Source organism: Salminus brasiliensis, chromosome 8 (assembly GCF_030463535.1).
Source record: "Salminus brasiliensis chromosome 8, fSalBra1.hap2, whole genome shotgun sequence".
Taxonomy (NCBI): domain Eukaryota; kingdom Metazoa; phylum Chordata; class Actinopteri; order Characiformes; family Bryconidae; genus Salminus; species Salminus brasiliensis.
Window position 1 is genome coordinate 37,011,457 of NC_132885.1, and position 19,764 is coordinate 37,031,220.

The 19,764-nt window shown below is 39.5% G+C and overlaps 1 protein-coding gene across 1 annotated transcript in view; it reads left to right on the plus strand.

Moving 5' to 3' along the window:
* The first annotated feature begins 2,444 nt into the window (after nucleotides 1–2,444).
* ahr2 (aryl hydrocarbon receptor 2) overlaps nucleotides 2,445–19,764 on the plus strand; it is a 31,890-nt gene continuing 14,570 nt past the window's right edge. The window contains exons 1-2 of the mRNA XM_072686508.1: nucleotides 2,445–2,880; nucleotides 6,578–6,759. Of these exons, the coding sequence (XP_072542609.1) occupies nucleotides 2,825–2,880; nucleotides 6,578–6,759 (238 nt within the window). The 5' untranslated portion in view covers nucleotides 2,445–2,824. The remainder of the gene's footprint in view (nucleotides 2,881–6,577; nucleotides 6,760–19,764) is intronic.

Here is a 19,764-nt window from a genome sequence, read left to right on the forward strand (position 1 = left end):
TACTGCTGAGTACCCGTAACACAGCCTTTAGGTCAGCCCGAAAAGCCCAGGACACTGCTGGCATGCTGTTTGAAGCAGAGAACCGCATTAGAAAGACTACTGCTCCTCCCAGTGGCCAGGTACTTTGCCTGACCACAGCAGACGTGAGACTGACTCCACACAGAGTCGACCCATTGCTGGAAGGCTGCTGGAAAGGCTGCAGAGGTGTCACACTCACGTAAAAGACTTACTGGAATGAGATAATGTGTCAGTGTTATTTGGGAACAGTGCGGACCAAATAAAGTAGTCCAACAAAATACTAAACATTTTGTGGCCAAGAGCACCACCATCAGGACAACATGAAATCAGCACAGGAAAACATTTGGCTAAAACAGTCTTTCCCAAAGTGAGTCCTGGGGATCCCAAACTCTGCAGTGAGTTTGTGAGAGAGAGAGAGAGAGAGAGAGAGAGAGAGAGAGATAAATGAGTAAGTCATAAAGTTAAGTAAGCTATATCAATAAGAAGGTGAGTAAAAACATTAAGGGCTGAATAAGTCAGTGAGTGAATAAGTCACTGAGGGAGTGAGTTAATAAGTGAGTGAATAAGTCAGTGAGTGAGCGAGTGAGTGAGTGAGTGAATAAGTCAGTGAGTGAGCGAGTGAATGAGTGAGTGAATAAGTCAGTGAGTGAATAAGTCAGTGAGTGAGTGAGTGAATAAGTCACTGAGGGAGTGAGTTAATAAGTGAGTAAATAAGTCAGTGAGTGAGTGAGTGAATAAGTCAGTGAGTGAGCGAGTGAATGAGTGAGTGAATACGTCAGTGAGTGAGCGAGTAAATGAGTGAGTGAATAAGTCAGTGAGTGAGCGAGTGAATGAGTGAGTGAATAAGCCAATGAGTGAGCGAGTAAATAAGTCAGTGAGTGAGTGAGTGAATAAGTCAGTGAGTGAGCGAGTGAATGAGTGAGTGAATACGTCAGTGAGTGAGCGAGTAAATGAGCGAGTGAATAAGTCAGTGAGTGAGCGAGTAAATGAGTGAGTGAATAAGTCAGTGAGTGAGTGAGTGAGTGAGTGAATAAGTCAGTGAGTGAGTGAGTGAATAAGTCAGTGAGTGAGCGAGTAAATGAGTGAGTGAATAAGTCAGTGAGTGAGTGAGTGAGTGAGTAAGCAGGTAAGCACGTCAGTGAGTGAGTGAGCGAGTGAATAAGTGGCTAAGTGAGTGACAGTCAGTCAGTGAAGGTGTCAGTGAGTGAGTACATAATTGGGTAAATAAGTGAGTGTGTAAGTGAGTGTATGAGTGAACGGGTGAATGAGAGAAAGAGTGAGGGAGTTAGTGAATGAATTAGCACTGTAAGGTAGTACACACTAGTAGCTTCACATCTAAAAATCATTGTAAAATGCAAAATGCAACTTTTCAAATTATCCTTTTAAAATGTAACTTTATTTAATTTTATTTCGTTTTTAGAAAGTTCCTCTCCAAGTAAAATCTTATAGAAAATACATACAAAACATACTAAATAATAATAATAATAATAATAATAATTATTATTATTATTATTATATATAATATTATATATTATCTATTATTATTATGTTTATAGTGACACTACAATTCAGAAATGTGCAAATGGACATATCACCAAAACAGTGGCAAAAATGTTCTTAACTTTAAGTGGACGTAAATGTAAGATAATAGAGCATTTCTATTGGTCCACTCATCCAGAATTATTACCCCAGTGTACACAGCAGCTACAAAAAATGGAGAAAACTAAAAACAGACAAAAATGGAGATACCTGTTTTTCATTGGACAGTTGCGAAGTGCAGTGCCTCAGATTTTCTATTAAGCCGCTGTGCACATTCTATTCTTTTTTTGTACATTAAATATCACTTTTATATCATAATTCATATATACCATGATGCATCTGTATCTAGCTACCTATCTATTACACAATTACACCATTATTACACTATTAATACATACATAAACTGCATTGTTTAACTGAATTGTTATAAATGTAATTAGCAAAACTGTATTTATTATATAATTTATAATTAAATGAATATAATATTAATATTATAATTAATATAATAATTAAATTACGTTATCTACGTTTTTTTTTAAAGTTTTATCGCAACATTTATAATAAAATATGACACACCTCACGTTTTATTATTAATGAATTATTTTATTATAATAATAATAATTATTATTATGAGGTCTGTCTGGTCCAGATCCTAATTATAATCTGTGCTTTTATTTTGTTTTAGTTTTTTTTAAGGTTTTAATGCTTTTAAGGCAGTTGTTGGGGCTCACAACAACCACTGGCAGCTTTCAGACCTTCAGTCCACCTTAAATGAAAAACTGCATATTTCCTGACACGCCCATCGAAACACACACACACACACACACACACACACACACACGCACGTACGTACGCACGCACGCGCACGCACGCACCCAGACAAGAGAGGGATCAGCTGCTACCTGCTGAACAGCCTGTCCGACCTGAGTCCTCCCTGAGAGGACTGGGCTGGCTTGTTTTGGGTGGTTTTGGTAGTTTTTGGCCATATTTCGACTTTTCTAGTGAACCCTGTGTGTCCGAGGAGGAGGAGGAAGAGGAGGAAGAGGAGGAGGAGGAGGAAGAGTCTGTCAAACTTTCTCAGTTTTCATCTAAACTCGACCAAAAGGCGCTGGAAATCACCTGGACTTATGTTTGAGCCACTACAGCGATAAAGGAGCCCGGACTGGAGGAGATCCGCTGAGACCAGCGATCACACACACACACACACACACATATATATATATATATATATTCACACACACACACACTCGCTCTCAGGACGATAAACATGTTGGACACGGACAGATACGCCGGGAAGAAGCGAAAGAAGCCCGTCCAGAAACAGTAGGTGTTGGTTTGTAGGCTGTTTCTTAATAATAGAAATTATTAATTAATAATTATAATACATTATTAATACAATCATTAATTAATTGAGCCTAAATTAGGGGCTTCACCGTGTCGTGACGTTTCAGACCCGCTGAACTGAGTAAGAGAGCCCCCCTGGGCAGTAGGTGTTGGTTTGTAGGCTGTTTATTAATAATAGAAATTATTAATTAATAATTATAATACCTTATTAATACAATAATTAATTAATTGAGCCTAAATTAGGGGCTTCACCGTGTCGTGACGTTTCAGACTCGCTGAACTGAGTAAGAGAGCCCCCCTGGGGGGCTCTCTTACTCAGTTCAGCGGGTCTGAAACGTCACGACCCCATTAAGACCCTCATTTAGGGTCAATAATAGTTTGAACGTTACCAGCAGAACTGATCACTGTGTGTATAATAATAATAATAATAATTATTATTATTATTAATATTTATTATTATTATTATTAATATTTATTATTATTATTATTTACATATATTATTTACTTGTTGTCTGCTTTCTCTCACTCTCTCGTTCTTAGTATTCCTTAGTGTCTCTCTCCCCCCCCCCCCCTCTCTCTCTTTGAACACTGTATCTCAGTCCAGTTTGGAGGGAGCTGCTCTGCTCTCACGCGATGCTCTCCAGAGGGAGGGGTGCTCGCGTGGTAATCTGATATAAAGAGGACGCCCCTCCTTTTCCTCCACTCTTTTTTTTTTTTTTTTTTGCTTTTGGAGGACTAACGCGCTGCTGTCTCTCATTTAGCATATTTTTGGCCAGACCCTTGTTGTTATGAAAAGTTGTCCTCAAAGAAAGTTGAGCCCCGAGGTAAACAGGGCTGCAGAACGACGGAGCAGTCGGGCTCTTCTGGGTAGTTACAGCTCCCAGAAGTTGCTTAGAAGGTCTTTGTCAGCTTCAGCTTACAGTATAAGAGAATATTGAGTTTTCAGCAGGATAAATCATATGTGAATATTTATTGTAGTTATTATAGGGACAGGTAGTGGTCTGTGTTGTGCATTTGCTTATTATAGTCCTTATGTTATGTAAAGTCTTGTATTGTTATAAGTTATTATAATAATGTAATATTGTAGATTTTTATGATTTAAAAATGATCTGTAGTGAAGAGGAAAAGCCCTGAGTTATATATAAATATTATAACAGCATGTTTATAAATATGAGTAATTCATAGGCAAGGCCAGTCAGAGGGTTTTGATATGAAAGTCACAGTAGTGGTATAACAAAAGGTATAATGTCTCTAAAATGAATAGAAAGTTACAACACTAAATGGTTATGAATAAAAAAAATAATAAATAGATTTATCATATGTTTGTTATATATCTTTGGTTGTTATATATCTTTATATATATACAATTTTCTGCATAATTCAACAACATGTTTATAAATATGAGTAATTCATAGGCAAGGCCAGTCAGAGGGTTTTGATAAGTCACAGTGATGGTATAACAAAAGGTATAATGTCTCTAAAATGCTGCTAAAATCATAGAAAGTTACAACACTAAATTGAAGAAAAAAAAAAAAAAAAAAAAAAAAAATATATATATATATATATATATATATATATATATATATTATAACAGCATGTTTATAAATATGAGTAATTCATAGGCAAGGCCAGTCAGAGGGTTTTGATATGAAAGTCACAGTAGTGGTATAATAAAAGGTATAATGTCTCTAAAATGCTGCTAAAATCATAGAAAGTTACAACACTAAATTGTTATGAATAAAAAAATAACAAAATAGATTTATCATACGTTTGTTATATACCTTTGTTTGTATGTATCTTTTTAACTTAATTCTCAGCGGAGGTTTGTATATATACACACCTCTTTTTAGATTTACCACAATTGTACCATCACCAACTTTACACAAAACCCTGCTAAAAAATCCAGCTCACTGGTAGCTGGTTTCAGATGGTCTAAGCTGGTCCCTGATGGTCAAGGTTGTTGAAGAGCTGGTCATCCTGACGAAAACATACATATGCATACCCAGCATACAACCAAGCATACATATGCATACCCAGCATATGACCAAGCTGGTCAACCAACACGACCAACCACCTTGGTTATGCTGGTTGACCACCTTAGCAGTTAACCAGCATGAAGTATTTTTTCATTAGAGTTTGATTGTTGAGCTGGTCCATCAGCATGACCAACTTTCTGGTCAACCATCTTGGTCATGATGGTGAATCACCTTAGTCATGCTGGTGAACCAGCTTGGTTATGCTGGTTGTACACTGGTCATGCTGGCCAACCACCTTGGACATGTTGGTTGACCAGTTTGGTCATAGTGATCATCTGCCTTTGTCATGCAGGTCATACTGTCGGTCCAGCTTAGTCATGCTGGTCATACTGGCGAACCACCTTGGTCATGCTGGTTGACCAAACCCAATCAAAAATACATCTTATACTGGTCAAGAGCTAAACTGGTCACCCAGCTTAACCCGCTAGAGCTGAAGTGTTTTTTTTTCAGCAGGGAAAACATGCATGGATGTATTTGCATTTTAGAAATTATGACACTGGTTAACAAATACGAGTTGATAAGTTTCTCTTCAGTGGACCCCTTCACATCAGACCACTCTAACCTTTTACAAGCTAATACCTAAATTATGCAGACGTCTAGAAAAAATTGATGGAATTCCTATTTAATTAAGCCCAGTGAACAACAAAAATCCATTACCCTATACTATCTCAGACTGTGGCAGCCATGCTTGTTTATATGCTCTATGATCTTTAAAGCAGTAATTAGTCTCCTGACCGATGTGAAGCTGGACAAGGTTGAAAAAGGTAGACTGTTGGGCAAGAAAAATAAACCATGCAGCAAATGATCTGTTGCCCAAACATAAAAAGATACCAGGCTTTGGACTGTTATGTTTCACATAAAACAAAATAAAAACAATCTAGACAGAGGCAGAGCCTGTGAACAAGCTGTGCCATCTTTGATTTGTTTTGTCACAATCATAGAGGCCCATCTTCACAAAGTTGTGTGGGCCATTTGGAAGTGTATACAGGCCAAAAACAGAGAAATTGGCTGCCTTGGAAGTTGATCCGTTACCCTTCAGTGGCCACAACATTTACAGTCGTGGAGTACAGCCAAAGCCAGATGTCAATATAGGAAACCGTAACTCGCCTCAGTTCTATCCCGTATACCAAAAAAAACAATCCAAAGCAAAGCAGCACTTCCAGATGTCCACTATCGTTATTATACTACAGTGTTCAGAGACTGTTTTAACGGTACTGTGTTTACTGTGTTTAGATGCTCTGGCGTTGGGGGTGTGTTGAGCAGAATATCATGCAGTTTTCTGTTCAAACGGTTAGTTAGAAAACACAATACAGGCAGTATTGTACAAGTCCAACCAGCCGAAAACAGGCTGCTAAAGAGCTGAATCTATGCTTATGTACACAGTGTACATGCATGTAGATACAGCCGAGTCATTTTCTGCTTATGAAGAATCTGTTACTGCGTATCCTGGTGTATGTTACATTAAACATTCCCATTTTATGTCAGTGGTATGATGTATGATAGCCATTACTTCGACAAATGATGGGGCAAGTCAGCAGGTCTAGAAGGAATACATAGCAAGTCCTGCCAGCAGATTTATCATTCTGAAAAATGCTTCCACCCATGCATTTATTAAACCTATTTTCTTTCACTTTTCTCAGAAAACCAGCGATTGATGCCACCAAGTCAAACCCATCAAAGAGGCACCGGGATCGCCTGAATGGGGAACTGGAACGGCTGACCAACATGCTGCCCTTCACTGAGGATGTATGCTCTCGACTGGACAAACTCTCCGTCTTGCGCCTGAGTGTGGGCTACCTGAAAGCTAAGAGCTTCTTCAATGGTCAGTTACAAAACTATTGGTTTCACAATTAGTGTACATTAGGATTGTCACTAGATAAGGATGGTTAATTTGGCTGATGTAGCTGTTTGGGAGGCAGTGCTAATATTGTGGTCATTCATAAGTCTGCAACCTACTGTTTATACACTCAGCATCCACTTCACTGAAAACACCTACCATGTTTGTCCACTCATTGGCCACTTCATGAGCACCACCTCCCGCCTAGATACACTATGTAGGTATTCAGTTTGGCAATTTATGAGCTTCACCTCCTGTATACACTGTGTAGGTGTAGAATTACACACTGTAGCCAATCTGATGTCATGCACAATTTGCCAACCCCCCTTTGCCCTGCCTATCATTGGTCACTCTCTGGCAGCCGTACTGCTTTTGACCACATATTGTTTGGGTGGTGGACTGTTGTCAGCACACCAGTGATACTTGGTGTGGTGTTGGGGGGGGGGTTTATACATGTCAGTACCACGGTTAGCTTGAAAGCCCTGTCTCTACAGGTCATTCAGTCAGAATGAAACAGCATTACGGCAACACCTAACAGACATAAGTCATTGTAAATCAGTTTAGCGCCTGTAGCGCCATTTAACACATCCCTACACCTGAACTTAGTGCGAAAACAATGTGCTGGGATTGGCTGTTTTAGATGCAAATCAAATGTCCCCTGCTTCTCAAAGCTACACTGATTAATTGTTGCTATGTACAAGATTCTGTAGCGTTTGGTAGAATCAAACGTACAAGCAGATTTGACCATTTTCGCCAATGTTTCGGTGGTATCCATAGGCATACACGTAAGGGCATAAATTGTATGGATGGGCATCTTTTACAGCCTACAGATAGGACATGTGTACTCATGAAAGTACTAGAGCCCCCTAATGGGTCTAGCAGGGAACTTAATGTTTAAATTTATCGCTATATCTGATAATCTCCTCACCAGCTGACCAAATGAGAGCTATCCACCTGGAAGTACCAAGCGCCTGTATGCTTACAAACATTCTGATTTGACCTATTCAGTTACTTGTGACTATCCCTGACTATCAAGGCCAATATCACAATGACATTTAACAGCCATGCTAAGAAGCTAGGGCTTTAGAGCCATTCCTTTGACCTTAGTCTGTTTAAACCCATTTTCTCCTACATCTTTTCTTCTGTTATCTCAAATGCTTTGCTCCCACATTAGTCGTCTGGGGGTGAATCTAAAGATGTTGTCGCTCTGTCACAAGACTCTACTGATAGGAGAGAGCTACAGGTATATAGTGGAGGCGCCTTGACGAAGAGCCCAGGAATTGCAGGCATGTGGGGAATTTGATTCACCGAAGTTCACATTGTGAAGAATTGTACTGGTACCTAGTCCAGCGTTGGGAATCATCCAAAGCTGTATCATTGTAGTGGTGAAGGTAACTATGTTAGTAGCGTACTACAGACAGATAAGAACAGTAGATGTCTGATGAACTGTCCACTGTTTCACAGAACCAGAGAACAAGAACAAACAGAGGAGAAACACATGGCTTATTGCAATAACAAAGACTGTAAAGCTAGAGGTGACTCTTCATCTGTGTCATTTATCTTGCTTTAAAGCTATTAGTCATACAAGAGACCTGTGAGTCAGTTGTTTCACTTCATTCAGTCATTAGAAGCTCAAAAAAGACAGGCAAGTCTCCCTGCTCTTGGCTAGCTGCAAGTCTTAACTGCACACTCATGGACCTTTTGCCCCCTCACTATGTCTATTTTTGTTTAACCTTTGTTCATAGAGTGATATTGTGACATGATTAGCTTAGCAATAATGTCCCAAGCTTTTAAGAATGGGTGGAAGGGGAATGACATACTGCAATCTGGCTGGCTGTTTTTCCCAGCAAACACACATACATTCAAATGATTTATGTAAGAGCTAGACAGTTTTTTTCAATGGCTGGGTGTCGGCACCTGAGATGGTGACATTCCTGAGGTGTCGGCTCCTCCCTGTGTTCCTGACACTTAGAATGCCCTCTCACCCAATTCTTCTGCTTACACACCAGGTAATTCATGAGTCTGACATGCACAGCTTTATTCGTTCAGCAAATGGGTGACTCGTGACATTCAAAACATCTGCTGAACGGGATAGGAGACTTAGCAGACAAGCGGTGATGGCAGAGAAGCCTGAGGCCCTTGCTTGTCTTAGAGGCCCATGGCGGCTTCTTCAGATGTGCTGTGCGTGAGCAATAGCACGGTGCTTCTTAATCACAGTGGGCCATAAATGCTGGCCAGTAAAACCCACGCACTTGCTGTATTCATTCTGATTAATAGGGTTGTAAAATGCACCAAAGCAATGTGAAGCATCTTGGGTCTATTGGAAATCTAATGAGAAAAACTTTTTCAAACAGTCTAAACAAATTCCCACACATTCTTCACTGCTGTCCACTCACCTTCAGTTGTGGTTGGATTTTTCTTCTTCACATGTTTCCCAACATTTCCCATTGCTTTTTTAATGCTAATATATTGTGTTTTCCAAAATGCTTCAAAATGACACAACATGGTGACATGGTAACACCAATCAGCCATTACATTAAAATGCTGTCTAATAAATTCTGTCCCCCTACTACCACAACAAGGACTCTACAAGACATAACCAGAATTAACTTCTTGAGCATTTTGAGCTTCAGTAGCTCTTCTTTGGGATCTAACTAGACAGGCTAGCTTTTACTTCCTGGGGTATCTGCTAGCGAGGTGCTAGTAGCAGTATATCCTAAGATCCTAAGTCCTGGATCATATCAGTGAGCCTTGAGTGCCCATGATCATGCTACCAGTTCACCATTTATCCTTTTTTGAGAACTTTTGGTAGGTACTGACCACTTAATAAATGCATGCTCTGACCTAGACATCTAGCCATCACAATTTGTGTCAGTGTCTCAGATCCTTATGGCTTGCCCATTTGTCCTGCTTCCAATACATCAACTTTAAGGGCTGGCTGATCACTTGCTACATAATATCTTGATTCCACCCATTAACAGGTTCCATTTAGTCAATGTTATTTACTTTACATGGTTTTGTTGTTGTGGCTGATCGATGTATGTCATCCTAAGGCGTCATGCAGACTTCAAATCCAGATCGATCAGGAAGCAATACAATTGTGTTGTTTAGATTCAGGCATTTCAATAAACAGTGCTCAACAGTGCTCGGCAAACTTTCTGTAAACTACATGGTATCAGATTGACACATTGTGCTTACAGGTCCTATTATTTATACGTCTCTGCCATTCATTGTGGTCGGGCTCATTGTCTTTCTTTTCCTCTCACTGAGTTCAAATGTGTTGGGTTTCCAAGGTGCTTAGAAACTTGACAATGAAAAAAGAAGCTCCGCACAAGATGCATTTAGAGCTGCGCTTGGATTCTGCTCAAAGACGTCCTCTTGAAACTTTTCATTTAATTTGGTTTCACAATGACACAGTGACAGTCCAAAACAAATGTTTCCATCCTTCAGTGTGAGAAGGAAATACTTAGCACGCAAAGTGGATCTTGGGGAAAACGCACCCTTGGCTCGTTCATTGGGGGACGCTGACGACAAGTAGTTTGGCACCTACTGTTGGGAATGAGTTGGGACAGATGTTTGAAACTCTGTGAATATTTGAACTTCAGAGTTTGCTTTTCTTTTTTGACCTAAATCTGGAAAATCCTCCAGGGTCTTTCTTCAGAAACAGCAGACGGCTTTGGGACGTGACCCAGGAAAAGCAAACCTAAAAGTATTTAGCTGTCTTCATCATGTTTCACCACCTATCTACCAATATTTTGACAATTTATTGAGAAAGCAGCTGAAATAGGCTTAAAATGTATAAGCAGCACACTCTGCTAAAGCCTTTCAGTGATTCCAAATATTTTACAAACAAATGTAAAAAGTACGCTTATAAAAAAAACTGTGGCAGCAAATGCACAGAAATATTTGTCCGTCTTGGTCGGAGCATATTTAAAATATGAAAAGTCAGGGTATGTGTAGGTATATGTATCAATACATTTTGTTTAGTTTATTAACTTTGAGCACTTTTACGTAATTGTGTGGCAGGTATATTCACGGTTAACTGCAGAAATATTCAGTTTGTAAGTAACTTGAGTTAGGGCTGCACAATATATCGTTTGAGCATCGTCGTCAATGTGGGCATGTACAATAGTCACATCACAATGCCAACCTTTCTTGCAGTGCCATGTAAGGCAATTTTAATTAAATGTTACAAGTTGTTTGCTGCTTGATGCAGAAGGAAAATTCACAGTGAGCTCATTTTTCAATACATTTATACCAAGGTGGATGATACCTGCCCAGTATCATTCATTTTACTTACAATGTCGTTTTTTTTTCATGCAGCCCTGGCCTGAGTACTACTGTTAGAGTAGACACTAAGTCAGGACAGAGCAGGCCAATGCAGGCCAAACTTTGTACCAGGAAAAAAAATTCTCAAAAAACTGTTGAGACTGTGACAATACCAAGACTAATAATTTGCAGTCTAGAGACCAGTCTCAAGACCAAGACGGTCTCAGTCTCAAGACCAAGACTACTTTCACCTACCGTTTGATATTTAATGCTATTTAAGCCCGTTGTTTTTAAAGATGCCAAAGAATGCATTTATTGAGAATTTTAAGTTACCTGATTTATTAATAATAAGTATGTGACCTTGTCTGGGGGCGAAAAATGATCAGATGTGGCTTCACAAGCCTATTTACAACCCAGTTTTTTGTTTTGCCTAAGAATGAAACACTTTAAAATTTCTTTGAAGAAGGAGCTCTGCTCTGATTGGTTGGTTTACGACACTATGATGGCTCACAGATCCCACATATTTATTATAGCACAGTTCTAACACTGTAACAAAAACACCGTCACTGTCATTCTTACTGGATAGTACTGCTGCCCTCTCGTTGTGTCCTCTCATTGTGATGTGCAGTTAAAAAATAACATGGTGCTATTCCCTCTGTTGTGTGATTAGCTCTAGTTTGGTTCAGCCGAGGTCATCCAGTGTGTTTCTGAGTGAGTGGATGATAGAAAAAAAAAAGAAGAGATGGTAATAGCTAGCGCTGCATAGCGTTAGTTTTTAGCTCCCAAGATGTTGCTTGGTTCGAGCTCCTTGTCTGCGGACACAGGAAAAGCTGCGCTCACAAGGCCTGGTTCCTGTAGCAACTTGTATTTCCAAAGGAAGCAAAATCTGCAGGTGATGAGCTGCTTTCCAGTATCAACAACACCGAATTCTCCTGAAGTCGCTGTTGTGTTTCTGCCACTTCACCAGCATAAAAAAATCTAAGCGCTTCTTGTTTTTTGGATTCTGGGCAAGATAGCACTATTTTTATTGTAGTGCCCCATTCTAGTGTACATTACTGTGTGTTGCAGTTGTACAGTGAAACCTTCAGTAACTGTGTCAGTAAGTGTAACTGAATAATATTGGAAGCCTTTTAGCTGACTGCCAAGCTTTTCAGTCTATATCCGGTTAAACAAAATCTTCATATACACATTAACATCACACTACATTTATTTAAAAGCAAAAAAAGTGCCCATCAGACTGCTGAACAAGGCTTTGAAAGGCTGACAAGGCTGATAACTTTGATAGACTGTATATACTCTATATTTTTATCAAGTAATTTGTAAAACTGATGTGAATCAAGTCGTCATGATATCCCTAGTACTTTATCTTTTGGCAGTATAACTTATAACTTTAGGAGGTGTGTAAAATGCCTTCTATGTGGTGTGTTGTTGTTTGTTATCTTTTTTCGAGCCCACACAATTTACTCAAATTTTACCGAGTCACAGTGTTCAGCCAAGGCCAAAGAAAGACTTTAATTTATAGTAAATGTTTGTTTATCAAAACAGCCTCCTACTGGCATGCAAACCACTGACCTATCAGATCTTGGCGCCTAAATTTAGACAGACACTGGGCTATTTCATCTTTGTTTTAAAACATTCCAACGCCGGCACACTGGCTCCTTTCTCGGGCCTTAGATTAATATCTTGGAAAATGATAAGGATCCAACAAGTAGAATCCTCAACGGAGACTCATGCCTACAGTGACTCCAGATAACCAGGCAGAATCAGGGCATGTTTGGATTCAAGCCCAGTGCAGGTAAATTATGCTCTTTAGCTTGTTATTTCTAACCGTCCTGGAGAAAGTCAGAATACGCCACCTGACTTACAACGCAGGGTTAAATTTGCACTCGAAGCTCTACCAGGAGACATTTAGATAAAACTAACAAAGCCCAATCTACTGACTGTACCTGGCCTGATGAACTGGTGGAGACTGGTGGAGAGCAGATGAACAGCCAAGAACGGACCAGCCCCTCCGTATCTGATGGCAATGGTCAAAAGCCGGTCTGCACCAAGAGCCCTTCGAGCTTCAAGTACGGCTCGGCTCGACCCACCATCCCTCAAAATCCACGGAAGACAAGCGTCCAGGCTTTTTTCTGTCCTGGCACCAAAGTGGTGGAACGAGCTGCCCCTGGGTGTCCGAACGGCCGAGTCGCTCGCTGTCTTCAAACGCAAACTGAAGACCCACCTCTTCAGAGAGTACTTAGACAAATAGTTCTATGGTCACCTTATTGTCTTGTGTTTAGTAATGTCTAAGCTTAGAGGTTTCTTTGAATTATTAGTCTATTCTAACTAGCTGAGGTTTTTCTTGGGTAAATAGCAAAGCACTTTGTAAGTCGCTCTGGATAAGAGCGTCTGCTAAATGCCGTAAATGTAAATGTAAATGGCGCGATAATTCTGACAATCAACAAATGAACTCATGATGCTAGGTTCACAGAAATTGCACAAAGGAATGGCACAGCATCGTCTAAAACATGCACTTACTTGGAAGGTTCATTGATCTCTGGAATGATTTAGAAACTCTTGCAAAATGTCCATAATCTCTAGTTATTAAAAATTCTAAAAGCTTCTTGTGTATTGGATTCTGGGCAAGACAGCACTAAAGGCATGCTAGTGGGTACACGCCATGAGCTGAAGAAGTTAAGCAGCGATCTTTAAAGATTAGCACAGATGTAGTCATAAAATACCACAGATTATGATTTGCCCAACCACTAGGCCACCTCTTCTTGAGAAAGATTAGAGAATAACTCAGCAATTGTTTGCTTTAAGTGGCACTTGTCGTGGGAAGCCACAAAAAGGGTCAGACATTTACAGATTACCATCACAAACTATGGATTATGGGAGGAAATCTCTACAGGAGCGAAACAATGGAAAAGTTATATTATAGAATTAAAAACTAGACTTAATCCAGAATTAAATACAAACAGAGTATTGTAGATCTGTAAAATTGACTAAAGCACAGACAAAACCCTGTCTTTAGGGTTGGCCTGATATTAGCATAAACATATAGCATAAATATCTTGCAGCTAACAAAAAAAATACCACAACAATACTCAAACAGCCTGTGGCATTCAAGTGATGACTGGTATTAATCGGCCCAAAGTGTGCCAGGAAAACATGTCCCACATTATTGCACCACCTCTACCAGCCACTGGACTGTTTAGACAAAGCAGGTTTAGTTCATGCATTCATGCTGTTACCGTCTGTGAGCCTCAGCAGAAGTCCAGATTCATCAGACCAGGCTATGTTTCTCCAGTCTTCAGCTGTCCAGTTTTGGTGGGCCTGTGCAGAGCCACTGCAGCCTCAGCTTTCTGTTCTTGTGCCTGTGAGAAGTGGAACCTGAGGTGGTCTTATGATGTTGTTGACCATCTGCCATTAGATTGAATGTGTTGTGGTTATCTGTCTATCTATCTACTTGTCTGGCCGTTCTCTGTTGACCTGAAGTTCACTGGATGTGTTTTATTTATTGCACAGTTCTGAGTAAACTTTAACATTCTAGAAATACATACCTGCAGTTATGCCAGTGCTCAAAATCACTGAGTTCATGTTTTTACCCTATTCTGAAGGTGATGTGAATGTTACCTAAATCTGCTGGCCTACCTCTGTATCAAATTTCCACAGACCACATAAACTCTAAAGCCATTGACTCTACTTAATAACTCATTGTGGTTACTTAACAATCAGCCATACTAAGGATAAAAGTAAAAGCACTTTCGAATGAGGCCTAAGATGAATAGATCTACTGAGATTCTACCCTCTGTGTTTAGGATTCCATGCAATAAGGCGTAGCTTGCACCGACTTCCTCTCTCATGGTCCAAGGGCAGAAGCCTGACTAGTCTCATATCTGTTCGCAAGAGAAGTAGTCAGGATTTCCTTTGATGGTGCAGAGAGGAGGATTTCCATGTTTTTAATAGTGTTAAAAGATCATTATAAATGAGTTTCCTATCATTCAATTACTAATTGTGCAGTTACTGTATTTAGCTTCTGTTGTACTTTCCTGCATAAACACATGGTGTCAGACTGCTATACTGACCAGTGTGTCCTTTACTGGACTGGATTCAATTCCAAGTAATTTAGCTCTTCTTAAATTATGAGAAAAAAAAGGATGCATACCGTTCATTGACATGTGGGGCGTATTCCAGAGATATGCAGTTTTTTAAAGCAATTATCACATTATGTCTTCTAGTGAATGTTCACAGTTGTACAGTAGACTTTTTTGAGTTCTGTGTCACCTTCAAGCGTATTGACCCAGCGGTGCCCTGTGTATTGTCCCTCACATGTTTTCCTATTGACTTTCACATGCCCAGTGAATACAGCTGGGCATGAGAAGGGGGAGGAACGAGACTGTGTTTTGGAAAGCTGCATTGTGATTGCATTCATAACATCTCCGTGTTATCAGCTGTGAAAGTGGAACACTCGTCGTCCTGCCAGTGTAACTCTCAGGCGTGAAACGTGGCTATTGGCTAATTTGTTATTTTATAATGCAGTCAAACTTTGGCATTTGAGCACAGACAGATTGGATTCTGATCACTACCTTAAGAGAACTGTATCACATTAGCCCTGTTGCTAAATCTCAGAATTTGTATATATTATAAGAATAATTGAATAATAAAAACAGACTTAAATAATAGGCAATAAGGGTTCAGTACATGGAATTGACAAACCATAAACCTCAAACACTCCAATTCCAAAAACCCCCAAAACTGTTACACAACAGACTCGTTATGTTTACACCCCCAAAATGTACATACACCCAACCCACTAGTGAAAGTCTTACTAAGAACAATGTATATATATTTTAATTATATATATATATATATATATATATATATATATATATATATATATATATATATATATATATATATAAGCTGCTTATATTAGCCATATTTGTGCTGTTGATGTTCAGTTACAAACACCATTCAGTAGATCAATGACCTGTAGCCTAAGCCTTTTTTTTTGGTCCTGCTTTGCATACACACTGCACTAACACACATCCACCTACACACTTTTACTGGTGGTTTAGCAACCCAGCATCATGCAATTTGCCACTGTAACAGCCCTATCATCCTTACCATCCTTTATCTAGTTTAAACACACACACAACCACAGACATGTGTGCATCCTTATGTAAGGCTCTGTAGTCTACAGCTGATTTGAAGGTCACCGCACAAGACAAGCAGTTGGCTTCCGTTTGGTTTTGCATTAACAAATAGAATTTGCATAATATTTGCAGAATATTGCAATTTTAATAATGACAAAATATTTATATAATTAGATAGTACTAGATGATTTTGTTTATAATAGCTTGTTATATGATCTCTGAGTTGCTACTAGAGGTGTTGCAAGCTTTGCTATGCAAAAGTGCAGTAAGTATTCACAAGACTCCTGAGTAAGCTCAGTTTTTTTGTGTCACAAGTGATTCCCATTTCAAGAATCATCCAGCTCTGATTTTAAATTAAATTAAATTAAAGGCAGTTGGGCCGCTTCAGATTGTGTGGCAGCTGGATGGTGAATGAACGGTTTTGGGAAGGGGTTGGTACTGCTCCCTAAGGCAAAGCTATTGCAAGTACTCACCCAACTTACCAGAAGGGTGTGAAAACCACTACTGAGCCAAACCTAGGAAAGCATAGGCAGGGGAATTGCATATTGTTGTTGGGTTTTTTTTTCCTGAGCTTTTGAAATGGGTTCTTTACACCATCTGTGTGTAAGACCACACAGTATACGGTGGGAAAAACAGTGCAGTGGGCTGCAGTGATGAGTGTTGATTGTATTAAACACTGTTCTCTTGCCATTAACCACACACACACACACATACACACACACTCGCACACAAACTTCTCCTGCTAGGGTCCCCGGGGCCTCTATAAGCAATGCTGACAAGAATGCTTCCTTATCAGAACAGCTGCCGCAGGAAAACCCCAGGATGCGGCCTCTCCCTGGTCCGGTCGTCTACTCTAGTCACGCAACTGTTTGGCTGCAGCCCATTAGTTCTCCATTGTCTCGTTTACTGTCCAAACACACACACACACACACACATACACACAGACGCACACACACAGTAACCGGCTGTAAATTTACCTCGAAAGCTGAACCACAGACATGCATTTTTTTTTCAATCAGGTCCTTGGTAGCGTTGTTTGTATTCGTTTGCTTTCCTTTTCTTTTTTTTTTTGCTTTAGACTTACTTAACCTTTGTTCCCCTGTGGTGATTTGCATGCTGTTTTTCTTCATTCTTTCTTCACTACTGAATTTTACTGCATCTTGTTGCTATTGTGTCATCACTCTCGCCGAGAAATGAAAAGAAAAAAAAAAAAAAAAAAAAAAAAGCACATCTGCGTGAGAATGGTCACGCTGATTAACAAGCCAGATCCTCTAACAACACGTCTTCAGCAGCAGTCAGCTAGTTCCTTAAATCCAACTCAAGATTTTTCCCTATCCCTGTCTTTCAGTCTCCTGCAAGTCTCAACCTGCCCTTTCTGTCTCGGTGCGACGCACGGCTCCCTTTGAGGTGAAACAAAAGCCACAAGATTTACAGAGCATAGTCTCCAGTGAGGCCAAAATGGGCATGGGGTTTTGTGGGCTGTTTTATGAGCAAGGTTAAGAAGTAGGCTTTTTTGACAGCCAGTACAGTGTTTACAGCATTCTACTGCATTAAATAAGCAGTCGATCACAGTAAGTGAACACATTTTTATTTCATTTCCTTAAAAAGTTATATGTAAACTTCCATGGTTTCACCCTTCCAAAGAAAAGTCTTGAGGATGTGTCATTTGCACTCACCATAGTTCGACGCCAGTAAGCTTGAGCTAAGCACAGCATGGTATGGTATGGTATAGTGTGATATCTCTTACAAAGCCATTAATTCCACCTTCCAAAACAAGTGAGTGTGTTTTCTGGTTACTTTTTTATGTATTTATCAGAGATATACTAACCAAAATGACACTTCAGTATACCCAGCTTATACTGACAAGTTTACAGAATATTTGGCCTATACTTAGCTTATACTTGTATACTTATGTATACTTTACTTCCAAGTAAAGTATTCTTGCCATATTCATCGATTTTTTTGAATACTTGTGGTTTGGGGTGGGACAGATTTCAGAAAGGCTGCATGGCACAAATGTATATATCAGTGTGTATTTGTGGTGTTTCGTGGTGTGGTGTTTGAACTTGAATGTTATGCTCTTCTAGTCTGGCTTCCAATACAATACATCTTTAAAAAAATATATTGATTTATAAAGAAAACAGATTTGTTTCTTAATCCTGAGGGTTTTTTTAATGTGTAGTCCACTGGTAAAGTCTTTAAAACTTCACACCCTCTCCTGAAGCCTAGGCTTGTGGGTTCAGTCCCCACTCCAGTCACCTGTGAGGTGTTTAATGTGTTCTCCCCATATCCACAAGGGTTTCCTCACACCTCCCAAAAATGCATATTTTATGGATGTAAACTAGGTGTTTACTCTGCTTACTACTCTAAAAACCTGAAGTATACTTTCGTAAACTAACAGGTGGGATATAGATACATAACTTGTACCAGTGAGTTCACTTACTGTATAGCTCACGGTAAAGTTGCAGTACAAAATAAAATGAAGATATAAACTTGATGTGTACTTACGTTTACTACTCTTTTACCTAAAGTACACTTACTTTTATGAACTAAAAAGTGGACCACTTTAGTCAAAAAAGTCTAAAGAACTTAGTGTACTAAGTACTAAGTATACTTAAATGAATGGTATGGTATGGTATTACATTTACGGCATTTAGCAGACGCTCTTATCCAGAGCGACTTACAAAAGTGCTTTTCTATTTACCCAAGAAAACCTTCGCTAGTTAGAATAGACTAATAATACAAAAGATACCTCTAAGCTTTAGACATTACTAAACACAAGTCAATAAGGTGACCACTCTGCTATTCGCCCAAGTGCTCTCGGAAGGTATGGTATGGTATGGTATGGTAGGATGAATGTATGTAAACCTCTAACCACAACTGTATATTGTTTAGCCCTAGTGCATTGTCCTGGAACTCAAGGCCCCAAAGCTTTGTGTATGTTGATGTCTTGCTTTACAGAAGCATCAGGGTTAGTCTTTGGAGTAGGAAAGATCCCTGATAAAACAGTGATCAGAGAACCTTGAACTCCACTGACAGCTTTTGGACGGAGGTAGTGTGCTCCACGCTTAATCACGTACAGCTAGGTGAACGTTCAAACATCTGTCTCAGGGTGGTCATCAAAGTTCATATCCCTTTTGGAGAAGTGTTCTTTGGAAAGAACTGACACATTGTTCATAAATTGGCCAAATTCCTAGTTGTGCATGCAGGCACATCGCAGGAAAGCTATAGACCAGAATCGTCTCCTTTCTTCTGTGATGAATGAATTGAACTAAATCTCGCATCAGTCATCAGGAAAACAACACCTAATCACACATCTCTGTTCTTTTCCGTTTTCTGCTTCATGTATTGTCAGACAGAGTATATTCCGGATGCACCACACGAAATGCACTATTTACCAGGGTTTCTAGACTGCTAATAATTATTGTATTGCACGGCTTAACCTCTTTGCTTGCTTCGCTTTTAAATGTTACAATAACTGATTTATACTTTTCATGGAGATGCATATGTTACCTTATAGGTGATATTATTTTTATTTATTTATTTGTATTTTTACATGCACAAGTGTTGTCTTCTTTAG